Raw genomic sequence first — 27,145 nt, 5'->3', positions numbered from 1 at the left:
GCATGTTTGGCGCTAACTGCGGTCGTGCGCCACACACGTAGAACAGGAGACCGTTAAACATTTTTTTTTTTTTTTTTACCACATTACCATCACTTGAACACAGCGTGCGAAGCTAGAGCCACTGCAGACACACGCCCCGCATATAACCAAGTATCAGCAACATACAACCACACGTACTCTAAGCACGTGCAACCCCAATACTGAGCAGGATGAACGAAACTAACAACCATCGTCCGACCATTAGCGCCCAAACTCAGCTCCATCCCAGAGCGCCACATGTCGCTGACCACAGCGTGGGTCCCATATGAACAACTCTGATCCTCCCATAAATACCAGCGCCCTCCTGAGACCTTCTGCCGTCGATCAGCCATAAGGAGCCTCCACACCAGCTGCTGTATGCTAGAGCTGACCCAGGTAGTGAAATCAGCTGAACCAACCCTACCGTGGTATATTTATACAAGCACTGACATATATTTGATAAGCTTGTATGGGCACTGATACAGTATGTGGGCCCTATATGTATGGGCTGTTATGCAGTTGTGACATGATATGGTCAATGATTGGTGACCACTATATCTGTGTGCCCACTGATGTGTTGGCTCCGTATGTACGGTCAGCAACATGGTAACTATTTCTAGTACATGGCCACTGAAATGGCTGCTACATTTGTAAGAACACTGAAATGTGGTGTTACATTCCTATGGGTACTGTTGAGCGCTTTCTACATATATGTGTCCGCTATTATGTAGTTGCTAACATTTACCCATACAGTTAGGCGTGAAATCAGAGCCGGTATCCGCCGTGCAGGGAGTTTAAGGCAGCTGCACAGAGAGCCGAATGTGCCGAGCCGCATGTGACAGAGCCAACGCTGCCCGGACGTGGGGCTCGGCTGTCCGAAGGAAGAGTTACCCTACCCAAACCGGACGCACACGCCGACGAACGATGTGGGAACTCTGCTGGCCGTACGTTGGGGCGCAGAGGACGCTGACCCCGCTCGCGACCCGGAAGTAAAGATGCGCCTGCGCATGACGCTGCTGTGAACGTGATGCGAACGTAGCTGACAAGGGGGAGGGCACAGCAGTGCTTTATATAGGATGTGCGGGAGCCTCCCCTCCCACAAATACGGCAACTGCGTTGCCTACAAAAGTATGGAGTGAATCTGTCACAAAATATGCTACAAACCCATGTATTCTTGCATGTTACTCCGCAGACAGCAATCACATGTGTGTAAACATACATATTCCTTTTTGTATGGTGTACATAGGGCCAGCTCCAGGTTCATGTGGGTCCTTGAGCAATATAGTCTCAGTGGGCCACCTTGTGGCATTATGCACAATAGACGCAACTATGAAACTGCATGTATTATAGATGTTGCCAGATACAATAGACAGAGCATGTATGCCAGTACAAAAAATACCCCCTTATAACACATCAGAACAGATCAGAACCCAATTTTTAGACCTCAGATGAGACCCCCCCTTCCCATATCAGACCTCGGATCAGGACTCCATGTCAGACCCACTCCCCATATCAGACACGTTTAAGCCTCCATGTGAGAGCTCAGATCAGGACTCCATATGAAATGGGCCCCATATCAGACCACCATTAGACCTCCATGTCAGAATCCCCAAGCATCAGACCACAGATCAGACTTTAAAATAAATAAATTAACTTACCTCTCCTGCTCTGCCACCACTCTCCCTTTCTGGCGTTCTCCCCTGCAGTTGCGCTCCCTCGTCATTTCTGGGCCTGCGCTGCACTGTAGGCAGTCAGGACAGTGGTGCGCAGCCCAGAGAAGAGCAGGGAGGAGGGGTGAGTACAGCGCTTCACTCTCCTGCAGACTAGTGAGCACTTCCATAATGGAAGTGCTCACTAGTTTTCGCTTTGTAAGACGCAGTGTCTTATAAAGCGAACAATGCAACACCACAGGCTTAGGGGCCTGGTCTCAACTGCAGCAACCCCTCTAGCTACACCAGTGGCACTTGGGGTATGGGTGTAGATGTAGAGAACCCTTCACAGGGTTATACTCAAGCAGCAGGTCATAGCAAAAATTTGAGTGTCCTTTTCAGGGACATGGCTTATATATATATATATATATATATATATATATATATAATATTTTTTTTCTTTTAAAGAGATGTTATATTACTATTAGACCCCAGACCAGACTATATGCCAACCCTCCTTACTCCAAGCATTTGTTCAGCAATAGGCACCACTGTGCTAGGTTCTGTCCGGTCAGGACTTTGTGTCAACCACAGACTACAGAAGGGCTCGGTAACCTCTGGATCTGGAACTCAAGCTGATTTGAAACTACAACTCCTAGCATGCTGCATTCACTTCTGTGGGAGTTTCTAGAACAACCAAGCTCGTGTGCATGCTGTGAGTCATACTGTCACCACAGCTGGAGTGCCGGGGGTTGCCGATCCCTTCCCTACAGCCTTAGGACGAATGGGGAGTAAACTAAAGACATGATGCATAGCTGTTCAATACCAGCTCAGTGTATAGAAGCAGCATGATCTCCTGCGGTGCATAGTGGGAAATGTTAGGGTGCTTTTATAAAAAACTGTTACAGATCAAGAAGTAAATAACAGGAAGGTTTTCTAAAGGCAAGAACTGTATATTAGCCCACTGTGGAAGACACTCCATCGACAATAAGGCAATACATCATGGTTTATGTGCTTTATGGGGGGCTCAGCTACTGTGACAGGAGTGCTGATTTTTATTATTATTATTTAAGCACCATTCCTTTCATGGCACTGTACATATTATATAGATCCCAAGATGAAGCTAGCATAAACCTGAAAGTAGCTGATAATGCCAAGTAATACTACTACTATTATACCTGCAGCTGGTTTGATGTTCAGCATCTTGCTTCCGGGTCACTCCGATTAAGGCCTCGTTCACATCTCCGTCAAGCAGATCCGGCAGAGAGCAGCATGCCGTATTTCAATGGATCTGGCATTGCCGGATTCTCTCGTTCACCACTAACTCCCCATTGACGGTAATTAGGTCTGGCGGTGACCCAGCCACTTTCCAGAAAAAAAGGAAGGTTTCGGTTGGACAAAAACTGTTGCATGCAATAGTTTTTTTGTACAGCCAACAGGCGTGTTTGTGTCGAATTAGGCCTTAGGGATGGAGCAGGCTGCTTCTGTAACCTGCAATGCAAGCTCCAGCCCCTAACCACACAGCCACTCTGCAAGCCAGATCCACAGTGTCAGCAACAAGAGGAGAGCAGGGAAGATTCACATGAAGAGAGTGTGGGCTCCCATGCCAACTACACATACATCATCCTCTAGCCGCATCTATGGGTCTGCATGTCAGTCCCACAAAAAAAAAAAAAATTTGAACATGTACGATTCTTGCCCATTTTATGGACAACAGGCATTTTTACAATGTGTCCTGCGGAAATTGTGGGATGCACAAGTCCGGTAACCGTATTTTGCAGATCAAAAGGTTGTGTGCATGAGGCCTAACCCAACTTCCCCTGCAAACAGGTATAACATTTTATTGCCTAGTGACCTGGGCTAAAAACAGGATGACCTCCTGTAAAACCAGGTGACTTAACATGTCTACATATGTGTAAGGCCGCTTTCAGACGAGTGTCATACTGCGGACTCGCAGCACAGCTGCCGTCCTGAACTCCCAGCACTGCCGGGGTTGTATAGCATTATACAGGGTGGGCCATTTATATGGATACACCTTAATAAAATCGGAATGGTTGGTGATATTAACTTCCTGTTTGTGGCACATTAGTATATGTGAGGGGGGGAAACTTTTCAAGATGGGTGGTGACCATGTCGGCCATTTTGAATCCAACTTTTGTTTTTTCAATAGGAAGAGGGTCATGTGACACATCAAACTTATTGGGAATTTCACACAAAAAACAATGGTGTGCTTGGTTTTAACGTAACTGTATTCTTTCATGAGTTATTTACAAGTTTCTCTTTGTTTACAGCCATTGACATGTCGCCGAGGTTAACACGTGAGGAGCGGATAGAAATTGTGTTGATGTCTGGTGAACGCAGTAACCGGGTCATTGCAGCAGATTTCAATGCAAGACACCCTACGAGACCACCCATCTCCCATGCTACAGTTAGCAAACTGCTTGCTAAGTTTCGTGAAACTGGTTCAGTGTTGGATTTGCCAAAATGTGGACGCATGAAATCTGTCTCTAATGAAGAAACATCAGTGGCTGTCCTAGCTTCATTCAGCAAGAGCCCACAGCGTAGCACTCGCCACATGTCACTGGAGAGTGGCATTAGTCGAACATCCCTTCGGCGGATATTAGCTACTCACAAATGGCACCCTTACAAACTCCAGCATCTCAACGAGGATGACCCAGATCGGCGCACTGAATTTGCAGAATGGGCAAAACAAAAATTGGAGCAGGACCCTCAGTTTAAGCAGAAGATTTTGTTCAGTGATGAGGCAAACTTTTATGTGAATGGTGAAGTTAACAAACAAAACCACCACTATTGGTCTGACACTAAGCCACATTGGATAGATCCCTCCAAGACTGTTGGAACAAAAAAAAATTGATGGTATGGGGTACAAAGATAGTGGGGCCATTCTTCATCAATGGAAACCTCAAGGCCACTGGATATGCGAAATTGCTACATGATGATGTGTTTCCCTCTTTATGCACTGAAGCTGGCACGTTCCCTGAGTTTTTCCAGCAAGATGGTGCACCACCACATTATGGGTGTCAGGTCCGAGCATTCCTAGATGAACAGCTTCCTGGAAAGTGGATTGGTCGTCGTGGGCCAGTTGAATGGCCCCCAAGGTCTCCCGATCTGACCCCCTTAGACTTTTATCTTTGGGGTCGTCTTAAGGCAATTGTCTATGCCGTGAAGATACGAGATGTGCAGCACCTGAAACTACGGATACTGGAAGCCTGTGCTAGCATTTCTCCTGCGGTGTTGCTATCAGTGTGTGAAGAGTGGGAGAAGAGGGTTGCATTGACAATCCAACACAATGGGCAGCACATTGAACACATTTTATAAGTGGTCAGAAACTTGTAAATAACTCATGAAAGAATAAAGTTACGTTAAAACCAAGCACACCATTGTTTTTCTTGTGATGTGTCACATGACCCTCTTCCTATTGAAAAAACAAAAGTTGGATTCAAAATGGCCGCCATGGTCACCACCCATCTTGAAAAGTTTCCCCCCTCACATATACTAATGTGCCACAAACAGGAAGTTAATATCACCAACCATTCCCATTTTATTAAGGTGTATCCATATAAATGGCCCACCCTGTATTGATTTATGATGCTATGCAACCCTTAGAGGTCCGGAATTTATTGTACAACACTGACATAATGCTGTCAGTGTTATCCAATACATTCCAGAACTGTAAGGGTTACATAGCATCATAAATCACTATAATGCTATGCGACCCAGTCAGGGTTGGGAGGTTAGGACAGTAGCTGCACTGAGTCCGGCCTAACAGGCTATGGATGTCACTGCAGTGTTCTGGAGTACAATTTAGAAGTTACATGTAAGCTGTTCTATAATATGTTTTGGAAACCTATGTCACTAACATTTAGTTTCACTTCTATTCTAAGATTAGTGTCAACACAGTAACAGAAAAGCAAGCAAAGAACACAGATCTGCGGAAGGTAGTGGTCACACACTCCAAGTAAGGCTACTTTCACATCTGCATTGTGCTGTCCGGTTTTGAGATCCGCATAGGATCTCAAAACCGCAGCACAATGCTTCAGTTTTGTCCCCATTAATTGTCAATGGGGATAAAAAAAACAAAAACACAGAATGAATGGCACCAGAACGCGTTCGTTGCATTCCCATGCCGGACACAACTGCTGCAAGCAGTGTTTGTGTGCGGCGTGGGAAACTGAAAAAGCCGGATCCAGCACCAAAAAACATGTAAGTCAATGGTGCCGGATCTGGGGGTTTTTCAGACACAAAAAAGCCAGATCTGGGGCTCATTGACTTAGTGGTTTTAGTGTTGGATCTGTTCTGAATGGATGCAGCCAGTTGTATTATAGTGGAAGCATTTTGCTGTGGTTTTGAAATCCCATGGCGGTTCTCAAAACCGGACAGCAAAAAAATGCAGATGTGAAAGTAGCCGTAACTTTAAAGAGAAAAGTGATGCCATTTTTTTCTGTAGACCACTTTCTTAAAAAAAATAATTATATATAAATATATAACTACATAGAACTTCTGTGAAAAGCCATGACGATGCCCCGATTCCAGTTTTCACCATTGTGATCCCGGTTACAGTTTTGCTTTATGTGACATTTATGCACTGAAATTGAGCACTGGTTAAGACCCTGCTAATAAATAAAAAGGAACAACATAGACCTAGGGTCCTGGTAAACTGTCCAATGTTTGTGCAAGATGAGCGCCAAATCGGCAATAAACACATCGATCAGCGCTGGTTTGCATCGGCCCATTACACAATAACTGGACACCAAAATCATGTAGTGAATAGGGGCTTTATTTTACCAGACGCACGATATGGGGCCCTGAACATCCATCAACACAAACACATTAGTATTTTAGAATAGTTCTTCAGAAACTTTATTGCAATTTTGGTCCTTTCAGGTTACAAAAAGTAATGTATGTCCCCATCCCCCAAAAAGAAAAAAAAAAAACGGACTGGAAATTTATTGCAACGTCCAACTATAAAAATTTTAGTTCTTGACTTTGCACACAATTCATTGAGGTGAACACCTTTAGGCCTCATGCACATGACTGCATTTCTGGCCCACATACGATCCACATTTTTTTGCGGACTGCACAAGGACCCATTCATTTCTACGAAGCCGCAAAAAAATGCAGACAACACATGAATGTCATCATGACCGAACCTGTATTTTGCAGAGTGCAGAATGGATACAGTCATGGGCAGGAGGCCTTGGTCTGAAATTCAGGAGACCATGGGCATTCTCCTCTAATCCTGAAGTAACACAATGTCTGTGTTGTCATGAACTCCTTGTAGAAGCAATTCTCCGTCATATGTCAAGATTTTTCTCCGTTTAGCTGCCTTTAGGGTTCCAACAAGAGCCTCAAATAGATTAGCACATTTGTCGTCATTGAATAACACACCAAACTTTACTTGGAGTTTTCCATCATTACCTGTAAAGGAACAAAAAAAAACTCACTGTTAACTATTCTTTGGAGTAGATTCTCCAGGTTAAATAATATAAAAAAATAAAAAAAAAAAGATAGAAAGTAGTAACATATACAATATTGGCACAAAAGGTAGCTCCTAGTCAACAGAATGAAGACTGTAAAACAAATCTAAGAATTCGATAAACCCCTTTCAGCACACAGAGTAAAGAGAAAATGCTGCACACCCTTAAACTACAGCACTTACTAGATGCAGCAGCGCTGTCTGTCCCCCTACTCTTATCATAGATCAAAAGTGACACTCTACTCCTCTTAGGGCTGTATTACACTAGCAAATTGTCTGCCAGATCATCACCAACGAGCGTTCGTAGTAACTCATTAGCGATGATCTGGCAGTGTAATACTGCCACAGATTACCCGATCAACAAACAAATGCTAAAAAAAAAAAAAAAAAAAGTTTAAGCATGGTTAAAAATCATTGTTTGCTGGCAGTAGATTGTGCCGTCTAATCAGTCTGCCGCTGGCAAATAAGGCTACTTTCACACTGGCATTTTGGCTTCCGTTTGGGAGATCCATTCAGGGCTCTCACAAGAGGTCCAAAACGGATCAGTTTTGCCCTAATGCATTCTGAATGGAAAAGGATCCGCTCAGAAAGCATCAGTTTGCCTCCGTTCAGTCACCATTCTGCTGCTTGCAGTATTTTGGTGTCCGTCTGATGAAACTGAGCCAAGCGGATCCGTCCTGGCACACAATGTAAGTCAATGGGGACGGATCAGTTTTCTCCGACAATAGAAAACGGATCCGTCTCCCATTGACTGACTTTCAATGGAGTTCATGATGGATCTGTCTTGGCTATGTTACAGATAATACAAAACAGATCCATTCATAACGGATGCAGACGGTTGTATTATTGTAACGGATCCGTTTTTTGCAGATCCATGACGGATCCACCCAAAACGTGAGTGTGAAAGTAGCTTAATGACTCTGTATGGGGACAAGCAATGGCATTAGTGATCACTCGTCCCCATACTGAGGAGGAGATCACTACATGTAATAGCAGCAGTCTCCTCCGCTGTCAAACAGGCGATTGCCGTGAAGGAACGCTTCCCTCCTGACAACTGTGTCTGATCTTTAAATGCAATACAGCCGTTACTCTAGTTCGGGGGTTGTTTTGAAGCGGACAGATTCCCTTTTAGCTGGCCATATACATCAGACAGCTGACAGCTACAATAGTGCTTGAAATAGGGTTGTTATGATACCAAAATTTTGATTTGATACCATGAAAAATTATTGCGATACTCGTAAGATCTCTGCGCCACCAATGAAGATAATTAACCTGTAATACAAATTTAGGATGCGGATGCCCGCGGTATCACATACCCGACCTCTATGAGAAGGTACTGCGATCCCCGTCAATTAAACACTCAGGTGCAGAGGTAATTGCCCTGGTCAGCAGATCGCAGCACCTGTCAGAGGGCGGGTGCAGTAGCACAGCCTAGTATTGGAAAATAGTATCGAATCGAGATCTTTACAGCAGGAGGAGGGGGGGGAGGGAGAGCGAAAGGCGGCACAGAGGATTAGGAGGCGGTGCAGAAGTCTGGAAAGGCGGCGCTGGGCACGAACGGCGGTGGGTGCGCCGGCACCTTGCATCCCTTGACATCCCCTTGGGCACCTTATTTCTTTGAGTGACAGGTTAGTAAAACCAGTTTAGCAAAATAAGGCTACGGATCACATTTAGAAGCCCACATTAGGAATCCTGATGAGGCCCTGAACATCAGCATATGTTTAGCTGACAGGGGTGAAACCTGGGGACAGAATCCCTTTAAATCACCTTTCTTTCCCATTCTGACATTCAGTTTGGAGTTCAGGAGATTGTCTTGACCAGGAGCACACCCCTAAATGCATTGAAGCAACTGCCATGTGATTGGTTGACTAGATAATTGCATTAATGAGAAATAGAACAGGTGTTCCTAATAATTCTTTAGGTGAAAATATATATATATATATATATATATATATATATATATTTTTTTATTACACACACACGCATTTAAAATAAAGTTATAAAATAGTAATCACATAATGGGATTTTCTTTTTAAAGAATGTAATAAATAAAAATTTAAAACTAAAAATAAAATAAAAGATGTAATCTAGTATAAAATACATTTCATAGAACACATTAAATAAAAATAGGGACATATTTGGAGAATAATTCGTGTCTGGTTTTTTAGTGCAAAACATTAACATAAATAGGCAAAAAATATAAATATATCCCCCCCCTTCCCCAAAGGAAAAAAATTTGGGGAAAGTTGGCAGTGCATCTTATAGTCTGAATGCCAATTACTGCTTCCATTATGGAAGCAGTCATCAGCATGTGGGAGACACGGGGAGGTGAGGGCAGCACGGCGCTGGCTGTACTCACCTTCCCTGGTTTTCTTGAGTGCAGAATGCACACAGACCACTTCCGTATTTTATGGATCTGTGGTTTGTGAACAGCAAAATGCTTACAGTCATGTGCATGGGGGCCTAACTATTCAGCTGGTGGCAGTTGAAGATTTAAACTGAGTGTGTGCGACCACCTCAGTGAGATAGCAGGTGGCACTATACCAGGCATGGCCAACCTGTGGCTCTCCAGCTGTTGTAAAACTACAACTCCCACCATGCCCTGCTGTAGGCTGCTAGCTGTAGGCAGTCTGGGCATGCTGGGAGTTGTAGTTTTGCAACAGCTGGAGAGCCTCAGGTTGGCCATCCCTGCACTATACGGATACATTTTATTGAATAACTTAGTAGCTATTCTAATTGTATGTAACTAAAAATTTAGTAAAGTATTCAGATGCAGGTGCTGGTTTGAAAAATGTTGAAAATTTCTAATGGCACAACCCCTTTAAAGGGAACCTGTCACCTGAAAAACACATATTAAACCGACCACAGTACCTTACAGTATCCCCCAGTGTGTTGCTAATCATGTTTTTCTTGCCTCTGTGTTTCTTCATACTTGTTAAAAACGATGTTTTAATGTCGGTTGGCGCTGTCTCAGAGTCAGGCTTGGAGTCAAGGGGGGCAGCGGCCTAGGCGTCTCCAATCCTGCTCTCCCCGCCGCCTTGATTGACACGCCGCATCTCAGTGCCGGGACCGCGCTCTCAGCCCGCATGCGCAGTAAAAGGGCTGCTGTAGCGCGATCGCGGCTCCGGCTCGTACACTCAGCCGGCTTCAGTCTTGCTACAGCGCATGCGCCCGCCAGCCTTACATACTCGCGAGTATGTAAGGCTGGCGGGCGCATGCGCTGTAAGCCGGCTGAGTGTACGAGCCAGAGCCGGGATCGCGCTACAGCAGCCCTTTACTGCGCATGCGGGCTGAGAGCGCGGTCCCGGCACTGAGATGCGGCGTGTCAATCAAGGCGGCGGGAGGCGGGGAGAGCAGTATTGGAGACGTCTAGGCCGCTGCCCCCCTTGACTCCAAGCCCGACTCGGAGACAGCGCCAACCGACATTAAAACATCGTTTTTAACAAGTATGAAGAAACACAAAAAGGCAAGAAAAACATGATTAGCAACACACTGGGGGATACTGTAAGGTACTGTGGTCGGTTTAATATGGAGTTTTTCAGGTGACAGGTTCCCTTTAAGGTCTTTTCAGGCCTGGTCATTAAGGGGTTAATAGCAAGTAACCCCATCACATATCTCACTCAACCCAATGTTGCCCATTATGTGAGGAGGTACTTGATAGGGTCACTTACTATTAATGTGAGGCACATGCAGTTACCATTTTTTGAACTTCCAAGAGGTTCAAATTAATAGTAAGTGGTTTCATAATTATTAACCTCAATAGTACCACTTAGGGCGAGGCCGCCTGAAGTGGTATTGGGGCAGCCAAGTATCGTTTTGGTATCAAGTATCCGTATCAAAGTTCAAATTCCGGTATTGCGACAACCCTACTGGCACCTACAGCTAGATCACTGCTTATATATTTTCTAATCTCAATAGATAGCTGTACCCTGACAGGTTATGGTCATCACCTTTATATACTGGTTTCCGTAAATTAAGCCATGTCACAAAACTGCATGCAGTCAACATACTGTCATGTTACAATTTACCGCTCTCACTCCGTGTTAGGCTACTTTCACACCAGTATTTTTTCTGAATCCGTCATGGATCAGCAAAAACGCTTCAGTCATGATAATACAACTGTCTGCATCTGGTCAGTGGCGTGCCAAGGGGGGGGATGCTGTGCCACCAGTGAGAGCGCATCCCGACCGACCATCGACCATTGCCATTCAGTGAATCATTAACTGAATGGCTCAGGCAGGGTGAGCACAGCCAGCAGTGACAGACAGAGGAGGGGAGGTCACATGGGCAGCGCCGCGGCAAGGGGATCAGCCTATGAAGTAGCATGCGTGCTCCAAGTCAGGAAGTGTGCGCGCACCTATCTCACTCACTTGTATACTTGCCGCCAGCCACCGCTCACCCTCCTCCAGGCAGGAGGGGGAAAACAAAAAACACACCCCTTTACAACTTTGCAGCCGCTCGCTCGACCGACCCAGTGCTCCTCTCTAGTCCTTCTAGAGAAAACAGCTGTGTTCCTTGTAGTGAATCGAAGTGACCACCAGTGTTGTGTGTCACAGACTGTGTGCAAATATACACTGTAGCAGAGCTAAGCCTGATTATATACAGTCAGGTCCATAAATATTGGGACATCAACACAATTCTAACATTTTTGGCTCTATACACCACCACAATGGATTTGAAATGAAACAAACAAGATGTGCTTTAACTGCAGACTGTCAGCTTTAATTTTAAGGTATTTACATCCAAATCAGGTGAACGGTGTAGAAATTACAACAGTTTGCATATGTGCCTCCCACTTGTTAAGGAACCAAAAGTAATGGGACAGAATAATAATCAATCAAACTTTCACTTTTTAATACTTGGTTGCAAATCCTTTGCAGTCGATTACAGCCTGAAGTCTGGAACGCATAGACATCAGACGCTGTGTTTCATCCCTGGTGATGGTCTGTCAGGCCTCTACTGCAACTGTCTTCAGTTCCTGCTTGTTCTTGGGGCATTTTGCCTTCAAAAAGTGAAATGCATGCTCAATCGGATTCAGGTCAGGTGATTGACTTGGCCATTGCATAAAATTCCACTTCTTTCCCTTAAAAAACTCTTTGGTTGCTTTTGCAGTATGCTTTGGGTCATTGTCCATCTGCACTGTGAAGCACCATCCAATGAGTTCTGAAGCATTTGGCTGAATATGAGCAGATAATATTGCCTGAAACACTTTAGAATTCATCCTGCTGCTTTTGTCGGCAGTCACATCATCAATAAATACAAGAGAACCAGTTCCATTGGCAGCCATACATGCCCACGCATGACACTACCACCACCATGCTTCACTGATGAGGTGGTATGCTTAGGATCATGAGCAGTTCCTTTCCTTCTCCATAGTCTTCTCTTCCCATCACTCTAGTACAAGTTGATCTTGGCCTCTGTCCATAGGATGTTGTTCCAGAACTGTGAAGGCTTTTTTAGATGTCGTTTGGCAAACTCTGATATGGCCTTCCTGTTTTTGAGGCTCACCAATGGTTTACATCTTGTGGTGAACCCTCTGTATTTAGTCTGGTGAAGTATTCTCTTGATTGTTGACTTTGACACATATACACCTACTTTCTGGAGAGTGTTCTTGATCTGGCCAACTGTTGTGAAGGGTGTTTTCTTCACCAGAGAAAGAATTCTTCGGTCATCCACCACAGTTGTTTTCCGTGGTCTTCCGGGTCTTTTGGTGTTGCTGAGCTCACCGGTGCATTCCTTCTTTTTAAGGATGTTCCAAACAGTTGTTTTGGCCACGCCTAATGTTTTTGCTATCTCTCTGATGGGTTTGTTTTGTTTTTTCAGCCTAATGATGGCTTGCTTCATTGATAGTGACAGCTCTTTGGATCTCATCTTGAGAGTTGACAGCAACAGATTCCAAATTCAAATAGCAGACTTTAAATAAACTCTGGACCTTTTATCTGCTCATTGTAATTGGGATAATGAGGGAATAATACACACCTGGCCATGGAAGAGCTGAGAAGCCAATTGTCCCATTACTTTTGGTCCCTTAACAAGTAGGAGGCACATATGCAGACTGTTGTAATTTCTACACTGTTCACCTGATTTGGATGTAAATACCCTGACATTAAAGCTGACAGTCTGCAGTTAAAGCACATCTTGTTCGTTTCATTTCAAATCCATTGTGGTGGTGTATAGAGCCAAAAATGTTAGAATTGTGTCGATGTACCAATATTTATGGACCTGACTGTCCATAAAATAACAGAGGGCATTACTACTATAAAGGGGGCACAGAGGGCATTACTACTGTGAGGGGTGCACAATGAAGGGATAAATACTTTAAGGGGGCACAATGTGGGCATAACTACTGTAAAAGTTGTCCAGTGAGGGCATAAATACTGTGTGGGGGCACAGTGTGGGCATAATGACCATGAGGAGGCATATAACTGGACAAAACTACTGTGAAGGTTGTACAATGAGGGCAACACTACTTTTTTTGGAGGGATGGGGGGGGGGGGGGGGCCAGAGAAAGGACCTGCCCCGGGTGCCAAACACCCTAGACACGCCACTGCATCCAGTATGAACAGATCCGGTTGTATTATCTTTAAAATAGCCATGACGGATCCGTGATGAACACCATTGAAAGCCAATGGGGGATGGATCAGTTTTCTATTGTGTCCGAGAAAACGGATTTGTCCCCATTGACTTACATTGTAAGTCATGACGGATACGTCATGCTTGCTGCGCTTTTGTGCGAGTCATGGGAACGGAATTCATTTTAGTGCACTCCATTCTGTTCTGCTTAGTTTTGTCCCCATTCACAATGAATGGGGACAAAACTAAAGAGTTTTCCTCCGCTATTGAGATCCTATGACGGATCTCAATAGCGGATAGGAAAAGCGCTGGTGTGAAAGTAGCCGTAACGTTGTGGTCTGGTTTAGGCCTCATCCAAACTGCAGAACCGTCTAAATCATAAGATTTGGCAGACACTAACTTGTAACTATTTGGGGCAAGAAAAGTAAATTACCACTGACATCTAGTATCAGAAAGATATAGTGTACTGAACGTTGTATTATCTGCAGTGATAGGAATCATGGGGAATCTGCAGATATGTCTGATACGGAGATCTCTCACTGCACCATAGGTTACACGCTTTATACATCTGCATTCCAGCTCTTGTGTGGACAAGCTCCTTCATGACCAGACTGGATGTCTTCTTCCCATGGAATGCTTTACCTATATTGCAATATATTCTCTTATTTTAGGCCTCCAATGTGGATGCACAAAATACATTTGATGTTCGTGTGGCATCCAGTTGTTTTGTGGCCAAGTATAGGACATGTTCTATCTAATTGTGGAACGAACATACAGATGCAGAAGGCACATGGGGGGAGATTTATCAAACTGGTGTAAAATAGAACTGGCTTAGCTGCCCCAACCAACCCTTTAGAGTCCACCCTTCATTTTTTCACAGCTCCTTTGGAAAATGTAAGGTGGAATCTGATTGGTTGCTATGGGCAACTAAGCCAGTTCTACTTTACACCAGTTTGATAAATCTCCCCCATGATTCATCTGCTTGCTATGCTCTGAAAGGAGAGCCAAGCAATAGCGAAAGGGGCACAGTGTTAAATGTGGGCACTTCTGCCACCTCATTTTAAGCAAATCGGTGCAGGTCTGAGTCCTAGGACCCCTAACAATCAAAACCTTTCACATGTCACTAAGACATGGAAACAATAAGTTGCCTTTAAAGTAAGGGCCCTTTCACACTTGCGTTGTCCGGATCCGGCGTGTACTCCATTTGCCGGAATTACACGCCGGATCTGTAACACCGCAAGTGAACTGAAAGCATTTGAAGACGGATCAGTCTTCAAAATGCGTTCAGTGTTACCATGGCATCCAGGACGCTATTAAAGTCCTGGTTGCCATAGTAGTAGTGGGGAGCGGGGGAGCAGTATACTTACAGTCCGTGCGGCTCCCGGCACGCTCCAGAATGACGTCAGGGCACCCCATGCGCATGGATCACATGATCCATGCGATCACATCATCCATGCGTGTGGGGCGCCCTGACGTCATTCTGGAGCGCTCCGGGAGCCGCACGGACTGTAAGTATACTGCTCCCCCGCTCCCCACTACTACTATGGCACCCAGGACTTTAATAGCGTCCTGGGTGCCATAGTAACCATTCAGAAAAAGCTAAACGTCGGATCCGGTAATGCGCCGAAACGACGTTTAGCTTAAGGCCGGATCCGGATTAATGCCTTTCAATGGGCATTAATTCCGGATCCGGCCTTGCGGCAAGTGTTCAGGATTTTTGACCTGAGCAAAAAGCGCAGCATGCTGCGGTATTTTCTCCGGCCAAAAAAACGTTCCGTTCCGGAACTGAAGACATCCTGAACGGATTTCTCTCCATTCAGAATGCATGGGGATAATCCTGATCAGGATTCTTCCGCCATAGAGCCCCGACGACGGAACTCTATGCCGGAACACAACAACGCAAGTGTGAAAGAGCCCTCGCTGCTGGCTTCTCAAAGGGTGTCTGTATGTCTGTTTGCAAAAAAATAAAAAATGTCCTATTGTTTTCCAAACAAGGACAGACATTGTTACAATGGATCCGCAAAAAAATCAGATGCAAAATGGACATCACACGGATGTCATTTTTTTTGTGGATAAGCGTTTTGATGACCGCAAAATACATACGGTCGTGTACATGAGCCCTAAGGATCATCCAAGCCTCCACTAGGGCAAGGACTCATGCGAAATGGATTTGCGGACATACGGAAACTGAATACACAGTAAGTAATTTACTTTTTTGCGGCCCCACTGAAATGAATGGTTCCGCATATGGATAATAAATTTATATATATACAAAAAAATATATAATAATAATACCTTCATGTGCATAAGCCCTAAGATCCATATAATTTGGTTTGAGATTTGATAATGTTCTCTTATTATTCATTGTGGCTCAGCACTAAACCACCTGTTATTTGAAAGCGGCTGACAACCTCTAAAAAGGTGTGGAGACCTCTGACCTACATATTACTACAACAGAGGATTGCCTGTAAATGCCATAAACCTATAATCTCATCCCGTGTTTACCTCTTGTGCCAAGACGACGAATCTCCTCCACAAGAAGGCCAACTTCATGATCCACATTCATTGTAATCAACCTGAAACAACACAAATCACATATTTTAGAAAATGGGTGACCTAGTGAGCCGGAGTTATGGAATTCTACCAGTTTCAGTATATGCCAGCAACGGTTCTTGGGGTCCTTTATACATTCAGATAATTGGAGCTGGCCCTATTGCTGAATAGTTGGGGTACAGGGTATAGGACCCCCACCAATCAGCTACTGATGACCTACCCTGAGGATAGGCCATCACTTTAATCTGCCATATTTGCCAGTATTCTATCTATTTGAGTGCACAGGCTTCTCTACACATCCTTCTCTGAGCAAGACACGTAGAAAGCAGGAAGTTCTCAAGTGACCAAGCGATACTCTTGCCTACACCCACTCCTTCCTGCTGACAGCTACATTACATTAGAAGAGTGCAGAGATCCTTTTCTGACTCTTACACATGTACAAATGGAGGCTTTGGGGCTCATGCACACGAAGGTAAGGGCTCCAGGCCTGTGCTGCGGACCTCAATGCATCGGCACCGGACGTGTGCACTCCATGCTACGGATGCGGACCCTATCTTTGGCCGTATCTTGCTGATCGCAAACCCATTCAAGTTGTTTGAGGTCCACAATACTGGTAGGGACCCCTTATGTTCATGTGCTTTAGCCCTTACAGAATCAGTGCCCCACTTGTACACAGGCTGTACCTGGTATTACACCTCAGACCTATATGCAGACATAACGCTAGATTTTCCTACGCGGTCTGATATTGTCAGCACTGACTGGGCAGGATCAGACTGTAGGGATACATCGCATTGACAAGTGCAGTAGTCATACCCAGTTGTCAATTTATTCACAGCAAACGGAACAACGTCATGCAGAGTACTAAGAAATAAATCCCCCAAATTGCTATTTCATGGCGAATAGAAGTATTCATTAACCCAGACATGTCAGGAGAGCAGACAGGTCCGTCTTTAAATGTAGTTCATCACTCCCGCGGCTTTAAAATCCAGTGTCAGTATGGAGGACTGATATTTTAATTCTACATGCAATATCACCACCTCAGCTGACCAAACTAAAGGACAGAAATGTGACAAACCGCACTTTGTAAAGCTGCCATCCAGTGTCACTATGAAAGTCACTGAGCCGTTTAGTACAGTCAGATGATCGCAGCGCTAAGTAAATCTGTTACAATCCATCTAGATGGAAACCCTTGCTGTACAGGACATGTGCACAGCCCACTAAGTACTTTGGCCCCAATTTATCATGCATTCACCCCAGAATTCTGGCTTCAAAGAGTTGTAACATGGGGCTGTTGCAACTTTTTGTGCTCAATTGCATTCTTACACCATTCATACCAGTTTTGAAGCATGGGTGGGAAGTTTCACTCCAGATTTATCACTGAGGCTTTTTAAAAAAAAAGTTGCAAAAAAGTCAAATCTCGCTCCAGTAGGAGGGCAGAGTAGGAAAACTGGAGTAGCTTTTCTAGACAAAAAGTGTTAGGGTTAGGCCTAGTTCACACGAACGTATGGCTTTTATAGTTTTTAGCGGTCCGTTTTTCACGGATCCGTTGTTCCGTTTGAGTTCCGCTGTGTTTCCATTTTTCCGTATGCCATGTACAGTATACAGTAATTACATAAAAAAAATTGGGCTGGGCATAACATTTTCAATAGATGAAAACGGAATGGATACGGAAGACATACGGATGCCTTTCCGTATGTGTTCAGTTTTTTTTTGTGGACCCATTGACTTGAATGGAGCCACGGAACGTGATTTGCGAACAAATATAGGACATGTTCCATCTTTCAACGGAACGGAAAAACGGAAATACGGAAACGGAGTACAGTTTTTTTTGCAGAACCATTGAAATGAATGGTTCCGTATACGGAACACAAAAAACGGCCCGAACACTCAAAAAAAAAAAAAAAACACGTTTGTGTGAACTAGGCCTTAGGCTGTATTCACACGTCAGTGTTACACGGTCCGTGTGATACCGGCCTGGATTTCTTCTGAGTGCAGGAGTGCATGGCGTCATTGGTTGCCGGTATCACACGGACCGTGTAACACGGACGTGTGAATGCAGCCTTAAAGGAGGACCTTTCACCTCTCCTGACATGCCTGTTTTAATAGCTCCATGCATTCCCCATGTAATAACGATTCTGTAACATCTATTCTTATGGCTCTATGATGTCCTATTCCTTTATTATTTCTACTAGAGGTTATGGATTAATTGCTAGCAGTCTGCAGTAAGGGTACAGAGGGGAGGTAACCAGTTTGGGGTGTGTACCTGCACAGACCCACTCTATCCAATCAGTGCTGCCATTTTCAGTCTGTGCAGGTACACACCCCCAACTGGTTACCTCCCCTCTGTACCCTTACTGCAGACTGCTAGCAATTAATCCATAACTTCTAGTAGAAATAATAAAAGGAACGGCACATCATAGAGCCATAAGAATAGATGTTACAGAATCGTTATTACATGGGGAATGCATGGAGCTATTAAATCAGGCATGTCAGGAGAGGCGACAGGTCCTTTTTAAAGGGGTTGCGCAGGCAGTATATACTGATGACCCATCCTCAGGTCATCAGTATATGCCTATCCTCAGGTGACTTTTTGCAGATTGCCATATGGATTTTTCAGTCTAGTCATATGTATTACAGTCAGATTGTATGCACCAAGGAACTGGAGTACACAAGCAACTTTATGGGCAAGTCTGGCTATGTAGCTCTAACCATAAAACACTTAGTAAATGTAAATTGCTAAAAAAATAAAATAAAAGTGACCCTCCCCCCCTAAAAATGGCACAAATATCTTCTCCACCAAAACAGGCAGCACACTTGATATATTACTCATTGTCCAAGTTAAAGGAGTTTTCCAGCTTTGAAAGCTTTTCTGCCAGACTTCTAAAGAGCTGCAATTTGCGGACCACAAAACACATACGGTCGTCTGGATGAGCCTATACTTGAACGGGAGCTGAGCTGCAGTACCCCAGCATGGCCACTACATGGTGTAAGAGCCATCTGCCTCTAGCTCTGTACACAGTATAGTCCAGTGATGGCGAATCTTTGACAGACCGAGTGCCCAAACTGTAACTCAAAACCCACTTATTTAGTGCAAAGTGCCAACATGGCAATTTACCCTGAATAATACAGTTCAATATAGTATATCTTCCGTGTACTTTATCATTTAGCTATAATATCCTGCCTAAATTCAGTGCGCTGCCTGTGCCGTTCATAGTGAGCCCTGCGCTGATGAGTGGCACGAAAAGTCTAAGGCATATTGGTACACCATAGACTTTTTCCAGGGTGCGAGGAACCACAGATAGGGCTCTGAGTGCCGCCTCTGGCACCCGTGCCATAGGTTCACCATCTCCACCACTGGTATAGTCAATGACACCGTAGCAGCTGATCAGTGGGGGTGCCCCATGAATTTCTGTGGCCGGTAGAACCCCTTTAACATGGGCTTGCATGCAATAAGGCTACTTTCACACTTGCGGCAGAGTGATCCGGCGAGCAGTTCCGGCGATGGAAAAACGTATGCCAACTGATGGCATTAGTAAGACTGATCAGGATCCTGATCAGTTTTAAAAATGCCTGGTCAAAAAAATGCATTGAAATGCCAGATCCGTCTTTCCGGTGTCATCCGGCAAAACAGATCCAGCATTTATTTATTTTTTCACCTTCTCTTTCGGTCTGCGCATGCGCAGACCGCGAGAACGGCTCCGGCATTCCGGTATTTTGAATCCCATGGGGGGGGGGGGGGGGGGAATGCTGGATCCAGCATTCAGGCAAGTCTTTTTTTTTTGCCGGAGATAAAACCGTAGTATGCTACGGTTTTCTTTTGCCTGATCAGTCAAAATGACTGAACTGAAGACATCCCGAACGGATTACTCTCCATTCAGAATGCATGGGGATAAAACTGATCAGTTCTTTTCCAGCATTGAGCCCTTTTGACGGAACTCTATGCCGGAAAAGAAAAACGCTAGTGTGAAAGTACACTTAGAATCCTGCACATGGCACATAATATATTCGGCACAACTTACTAGGCATGTTGAACCCATTACTGCCATCTCTTGGTTGGCATATATAGCAATAATCAGTAGCAATGCTCCACATATTTAGCATATTATTTGACTCCTCTTAGGCATGCCTGACACTTTTAAAGGTACAGTAGAAGTACCACTTAGATCACTTGGCAGATGCCACACACCTCATCATTTTTGGATCATTTTAGTTAGTAAATCTGACGAGATATTATAACAGTCTGCTGCTTGTAAGATTCTTGAGCCCTGAGAGATTTATCAAGACCGGTGTAACAGTTAAAAGGGTTCTCCATTTTTGTTCTAATTATGACCTACCACCGATCAGCTGTTTGAAGAGCGCTGCCTTGATTGCTATGGGCAACTAAGACAGTTTTTCTGTACACCAATTTTGATAACTCTCCCCCACTACCTATCGAAGTTTTATCTGTACACTACAAATGTGCGACGTGAGCTCCATTGGTGACGTGGCAGATGTCTAGGCGGTAGTCCTGTTCTGTCCAGAAACGGCAAAGCCTTGGATACAGACTCCACTTTTTCAGTCATGCATCGTCTCATGTCATTAACCCTTTCACGCCCAGCGCTGTACATGTACGGCGCTGGGCGGGTGTTTAAAGATGGCGACTGCTCCTGCCGCCATAGCCACCTGCTTCCTTTAGCAGACACCCGCAGCCCATGTCCGCAATCGGCAGTAATGCCGAGCGGACATTTAACCCCTCAGATGCCGTGGTCAATCCTGACCATGGCATCTGAGCACGCTGAAACCGAAAGTGCGCACTTTTGGTTGTGCTCCGGCTCCCCTGTGTGGCGATCGGAGTAGCCGAAGCGTGTATGCAGCAGCCAGTGTCTTTATGAATGACAAAAGGCTGCTGCATAGTATTTCCTATGGAGCCCTTGCCTCTAATAGGGCTCCATAGGAAACTAGTAAAATCATCATAGACTTCAATGCAAGTGCATTGGAGTCTATGATAATAGCAATCAGAGGATTGCATGTTATAGTTCCCTATATTAAAAAGGGTAAAGTAAACAACAAAAAAAAAAACACGGGTGTCGCAATGTGCGAAAAAGCCCATAGTATAAAAATATATTCCGCATACGGCAAACAGCGAAACGGAGAAAAGCGTCCAAATGGCTGATTCGCTGTTTTTGGTCGCTTCATTTTCTATAAAAAAGATTAAATAAAAAGTGATCAAAAAGTCATACACACCGCAGAATGGCATCAATGAAATGTTCAGATTCCCCCATAGCAAATGAGCCCCCATACAGCTCTGTACACAATTACAAAAAAAAAAGTTATAGGGGTCAAAATATGGCGACAAAATAAATAAAACAGATCCCCCCCCCCCCCACTTAAATTTTTTTAGCACCTTCAAAACGCAAGAAACACACACACATATATTTATATTATATATATATATATATATCTATATCTATATATAATTGCCGGATTCGTACTGACGTGTAGAATAAAAGTAACTGGTCAGTTTTATCGTACATCGTAATTAAAAAACCCGTAAAACTGTGGTGGAATCGCTTATTTTTTTGCAATTTCACCCCATTTGGAATTTTCCCGCTTTCAACTACATCATATGTGAATAGACATAAATGGCTCTGGGAAGGCAGGGAGCGGAAAAAAACCCCCATCAAACTCTGGTCCTGAAAGGGTTAAGATCCTGTGGCTGGAGGAGGGGAAATACAGATGCAATGAATTCTTGATGTAGCCCCACTGAAAGAAGATGCAGAGTGTCCGATCTGGTGATCGTGGAGAATTGATTATTCCGGCGTGGCTGACCCAACTTGCCAGCAGGGTTTCAATCAGAGTGCAGCATGGAAATGAGGAGGAGCACCATCCTACTGATAGACATTTCCAGGTAGGAGTGGGCAATGACCGCACCCTCAGCAAAAAAAAAAGGGACCAAAGGGAAGACATTTACTTTGGGCGAGTCCCACATGTGCTCGATAAGGTCACGTGGGTTTTCTGAGCCCTAAGTTCTAATGTGGTAGTGATTGACCTTCCTGGTAAAAGCCTCGTCGCTGTACACCAGCCGGTCAGTGTTTGGTTTCAGCACCTGAAGAATCTGTATGGCTGACAACACAGAGGTTTTCATAAGATACGCCATACTGTGGTTTGTGGCACTTGTATTTCCATATTAGTCTCCTGGTCGTCTCTAGGACTATGCTCATCCTGTTCACTTCCTCTTCTGAAGCCTTTGGATGGCCCGGACTCCCATGACAAACAGCCAGTGGTTTTGAATTGCTTCACCCAACGTGACATGCAGTTTCTATGTGGCGCACACTTACCAAATGTATTCTGAAAGTGTCCCCATACTGTCACAACAGAGCCTGTTCTTACAAATTCCAGCATACAAAATACTTTTTCTTGCTGCAATGTCGCCATCTTGAAACTAGCCCTTTGTGTACCCATAGCGACCAATCACAGCACAGCTTAGATTTCTTTAGAGCGGAATTTCTTTTACCTTTACTTTTGCACCATCTTTTTTGGATGTGTCGTAGTTTTATTCCGGCTGCCCCTTGGCATTTTTTGCCACGCTGCCGCCGGAACTCTGTCCCGCCCCCATTATAGTCAATGGGGCCAGAGTGGTAGTCCTTGGGCACGCATGCACTAGCGGCAGCACGGATCCGACAGGCTGTTCACCCGCCGGAGTTCCTTGCCACTAGTGTGAAAGTACCCTTAGGGCTCATGCACACAGCCGTAGCCATTTTTGCAGTCACAAATTGCGGATCCGCAACTAAGATACCGTCTGTATGCCTTTCACTGACCGGAACAGCCGGCCCTTTATAGAGCTGTCCTATCCTTGTCCATAATACAAGGAAGAGAAAAGGGTCTGCATCCGATCTGCAAAAAAGGTTATATAAAAATAAAAACACAACGGTCATGTAACTTCAAAAGCTTGCAACCAGAGTAAACTTCACTGGCCATTCACACTGAAGCGATCTCACCACCGCAATGGCTTATTCACACTGAAGCGACTTGTGTACATTTTCCAATGACTGGTCTACTACTACAGTCTACAGCCCCTGATCATACAGATCCTCTGAACATGACATCATAGGCGAACGGCAGCACCAAGAAATCCATATATGGGCACGGTGCCATATGAGTGCCCAGGCCAGGTGAGAGCCTAGGTGCCCCCTTCTTGGGCTGCTACTCACCAGTAAGTCTCCCCCAGGGATCGTGCTCTGGGGTTTGCAGCAGCAGGCACAGCTCACACCGGCTCCAGATCGATACAAGGAAGGAAGGAAGGAGGAAGAGACACGCTTTTTGTAGGAAGGAGTTAATGTTAGCCGCACCGGAGCCGCCCATAGGAGCGGGGAGAAGCCTATTGAATGAAAGCCGGGAGGAAATGGGGAGGAGGCTGTGTGCCAGCATTGTGATGTGCTATGGAGACAAGCCGCGCTGAGCTCAGGGTGAACGGGCACAGGAGCCACAGGACAGGTGCCACCCTCCTGCCCGTGGCACTCTATAGACTGGCGCGTGCCATGAAGTAGGCGTCACGTGGTATGTGGCAGTCACATGACCTGTGCACAGTCTCAGGGAGGGAAACCTTCTCAATAAATGAGCTATGCTGTACATGAGTGGTCTGGTGAACGAGCGTCATTTGCTGAAGGGGATGTCTTGATGAGATTTTGTGCTTTATGGAGGGGTCTGGTGCTGCAGGGGTTAAAAGGCTGTTCCAGTATGGGGGGTCTTGTGGTGCTACACAAGGTAAAGGGAAGGGGTTATAGTCAGCCACTTCATTTTGCTGAGAATGGAGTAAAACTATAACTCCCAGGGTGCCTTGACAGCCACAGGCTTGCAGGAAATGCTGGGAGTTGTAGTTTTGCAATGACTGAAGAGCCACAGACTGGGAAGCACTGGTGTAAAATAATAAGTATCTTCTAGATCCCACACCGCTCATGTTCTGACGCTACCCGGTCCCCATCTTGCTCCCTCTGGACAGACAGCGGGGAAGCAGATGTAGGTGCGCCCATCCACACGCCAGAGACCTGGAAGCTAGAACCCTGCCTCAGGGGTTTCAGTCAGGCCATGTTTAGGGGCTGGCTACCCACCAGGACTGTTGTGCCATCCATGCCTCCAGGGACCTTGTTAATCCTTTCCACAAGCAGATATTGATTAGTAGTGATGAGCGGCAGGGTCATATTCAAACTCATGATATTTTGCGAGTATTTTGTAGAATATTCGTCATATATTTGCGAATTCGTTATATTCTACATTCTTTTTTTTTTTTTTTTACGCGAAGATTCGGCAAGGTAATGATCGCGTAATATGTGAATATTGCACGCTCAATACAGGCGTGGGTCAAAAACTAATTTATAGCACTATAGAATATAGTGCTATATATTAGTTTTTTAGAATATTCATCATTGTTTTCCATCATGATTTCTCCCTGCTTAAGTTGCTTGTGGGCCAATGACTCAAGCAAGGAGGAGTCATGTGTTCAGATGGAAAAAATTACGAATATTCGAAAAACGAATATATAGCACTCTATTTGAAATATTCACAAATTTTCGAAATGCAGATATTCACGATTAAAATTCGTTATTCGAATATTCGCGCTCAACACTATTGATTAATACATAGCGACATGTTCACTATGAGGCGGCGCTAGTAGTTACAAGGAGTTAATGTTACTGCCAGGTTTCTTTCAACATGCTGTAGGTGGGTGGGGGGTCGGGTGTATTGGGGCTAATATTCTGACTTTTGGGGTGAGGATTATGATTAAATTGGGATTAATACGCTTGAAATGGGAAAGTTCTGTCCACCACTGTGCCCCCAACTCCAAAGAATCAAATCAGTGTTGGCAGGATATGCCCTGCATGTGCCCTGTTGAGATAACCCCTCGCACATGACCACGGCCGTATTTTGGTCAGCAAACAACAGATCTACAACATAGGGTTACCTTCCATGTGCATTCTGCAGTATTCTCACTCCAATCAATAGAAATGACTACTGTCATCCACAATACGGACAAGAATAGCAGATGTTCTAGAATTTGTGGCCACACGGATCAGCAATAAATACAGATATCTTCAAAAATATGCGAGGGCATGCATGAAGAATAGGGTCGTGTGCATGAGGCTCAAAGAGGTAGTCTGAGAAGACATTTGTGGCATAGCCATAGGACATTTATTTTCCCACATAGATTTACTGATAATTTATGCCAAGAATTTAACCCATGCAAGCAAAGGGGAAAATCTAAGGCAACCCTGATACAAAATCCATAAGAATTTCTGAACTTAAAGGGGTTGTCCGAGTGTTTAATACTGATGATCTATCCTCAGGACCAGCACCTCCATCGATCAGCAGTTGGAAGAGGCCACAACACTCAAGTGAGTGCTGCAGCCACCTCACAGCTTACCAAGCACACCACCATCCATTATATAGCGGCTCTGCTTGGTATTGCACTTGAATTGGCCAGAGCTGTGCCTAGGCCATGTGACCAATGAACATGAGGTCACTGGCTTAAGAAGAGGCCGCAGCGGTCACAGAGAGCCGTGATCTCGTCAAACAGTTAATCAGCAGGGGTGCTTTTAGTCAGACAGCCATCAATCAGATACTGGTGACCTATTCTGAAGATAGTTCTTCAGTGTTAAACCCTAAAATAAAAAAGGTATGCCATGCTAGAAGGTTGTGAAAACTACAAAAATGTTTAGAACCTGCCTGCATCTATGTGCGTGTGGCTCACATGCTTCTCTGTGTAGAGGAAAGACAGAAAACCTCATGGAGCTGTATGAGGGATCGGTTTGGATCAATGGTGAAACTTACAGACAATAGTTGTGGAACCACTATGCCAATAACCAGTTTGGCGTTGAGCTAGACCTGAGGGAGTTACCCTGGCGGCCCCCTGGTTTTCACCCATTACAGGAATCTGACTTTGCTGCAGGGGAGCTACCAAGCTGCTACCTCTTAGAATAGTCTTGGTGTAGTTGTGAGCTACACACTAGGTCAGAAGCACTGGTGCAAGGCACTGGAAGCACAGGCAAGATCAGAGACAGAACCAGAGCTGCAGTTTATTGTTCAGGTGCAAGCCTATGATGTGGGAACAGAGGCGGTACTTTTACAAGAGCATCCTCAAGATTATAGGTTGGATCAGTGTCTCCTTTTCTCCTGGAAGTTTTCTTCTGAAAGCTTAAAGAGATATTCCCATCTGAGACAATGTGGGCATTCTGCTTACTTGTTGTTTGTTCTGATAAATTGTCATGGTAGCAAGTTGGCTGGTCATCTGGGTATTACTAAGATGTGTAATACTTGATGTGGAAAGGTTTATTGGGAAATGTGACATCTGTGCCACCAATAACACCTTCAGAACCTTACTCTTTATCAGTTAACACCTTTACTTACTCCCAAAAGATCACAGATAAACACATTCATAGACTTTATTGTTGTTTAAATTATCAAAATCCGGGGGGCAGGATACCATTTGGGTGGTTGTGGACATGTTCAGAAAGATGGTACTTTTCATACCTTCTGTCTGGCTTACCCCTGCTAATAAACTGGCTATGCTCTTTGTCCAACAAGTTCAGAGACTTCATTGTATACGAGAAAATATTAGGAGAGTTTTATCAATCTATTGTGGCATTAAAAAGTCATGAATTATGGGACATGTCCTATTTACAGCTTTTTGAGCTTCTCGCCACGTTTTTAAAATGCCATGAAAAGGGGTGGGGCTTACAGAAGGGCGGAACCTATCAAAGCCCACCAGATTTACAATAACTTGCACCAGAAAAAGTCTACACTTCCCCCTAGATACCATAGATTTGAGTTTCTGACACATGGAGTGCCAGGGTGAACCAGAGCAATACTTCTGGTGCTTTGT

At 44.7% G+C, this 27,145-nt stretch overlaps 1 protein-coding gene across 1 annotated transcript; it reads right to left on the bottom strand.

Moving 5' to 3' along the window:
* Window positions 1-6,521: 6,521 nt before the first annotated feature.
* Window positions 6,522-23,760, bottom strand: ABRACL (ABRA C-terminal like). Its single transcript, XM_040429230.1, has 3 exons — window positions 23,481-23,760; window positions 16,243-16,313; window positions 6,522-7,106 (listed from the first exon to the last, which is right to left on the bottom strand). The coding sequence occupies exons 2-3, from the start codon at window positions 16,301-16,303 to the stop codon at window positions 6,922-6,924; spliced, it is 246 nt and encodes an 81-aa protein (XP_040285164.1). The 5' UTR covers window positions 16,304-16,313; window positions 23,481-23,760; the 3' UTR covers window positions 6,522-6,921.
* Between the last annotated feature and the right edge of the window lie 3,385 nt (window positions 23,761-27,145).

Source organism: Bufo bufo, chromosome 4 (genome assembly GCF_905171765.1).
Source record: "Bufo bufo chromosome 4, aBufBuf1.1, whole genome shotgun sequence".
NCBI lineage: Eukaryota > Metazoa > Chordata > Amphibia > Anura > Bufonidae > Bufo > Bufo bufo.
This window is presented reverse-complemented; position numbering and strand designations above follow the sequence as displayed.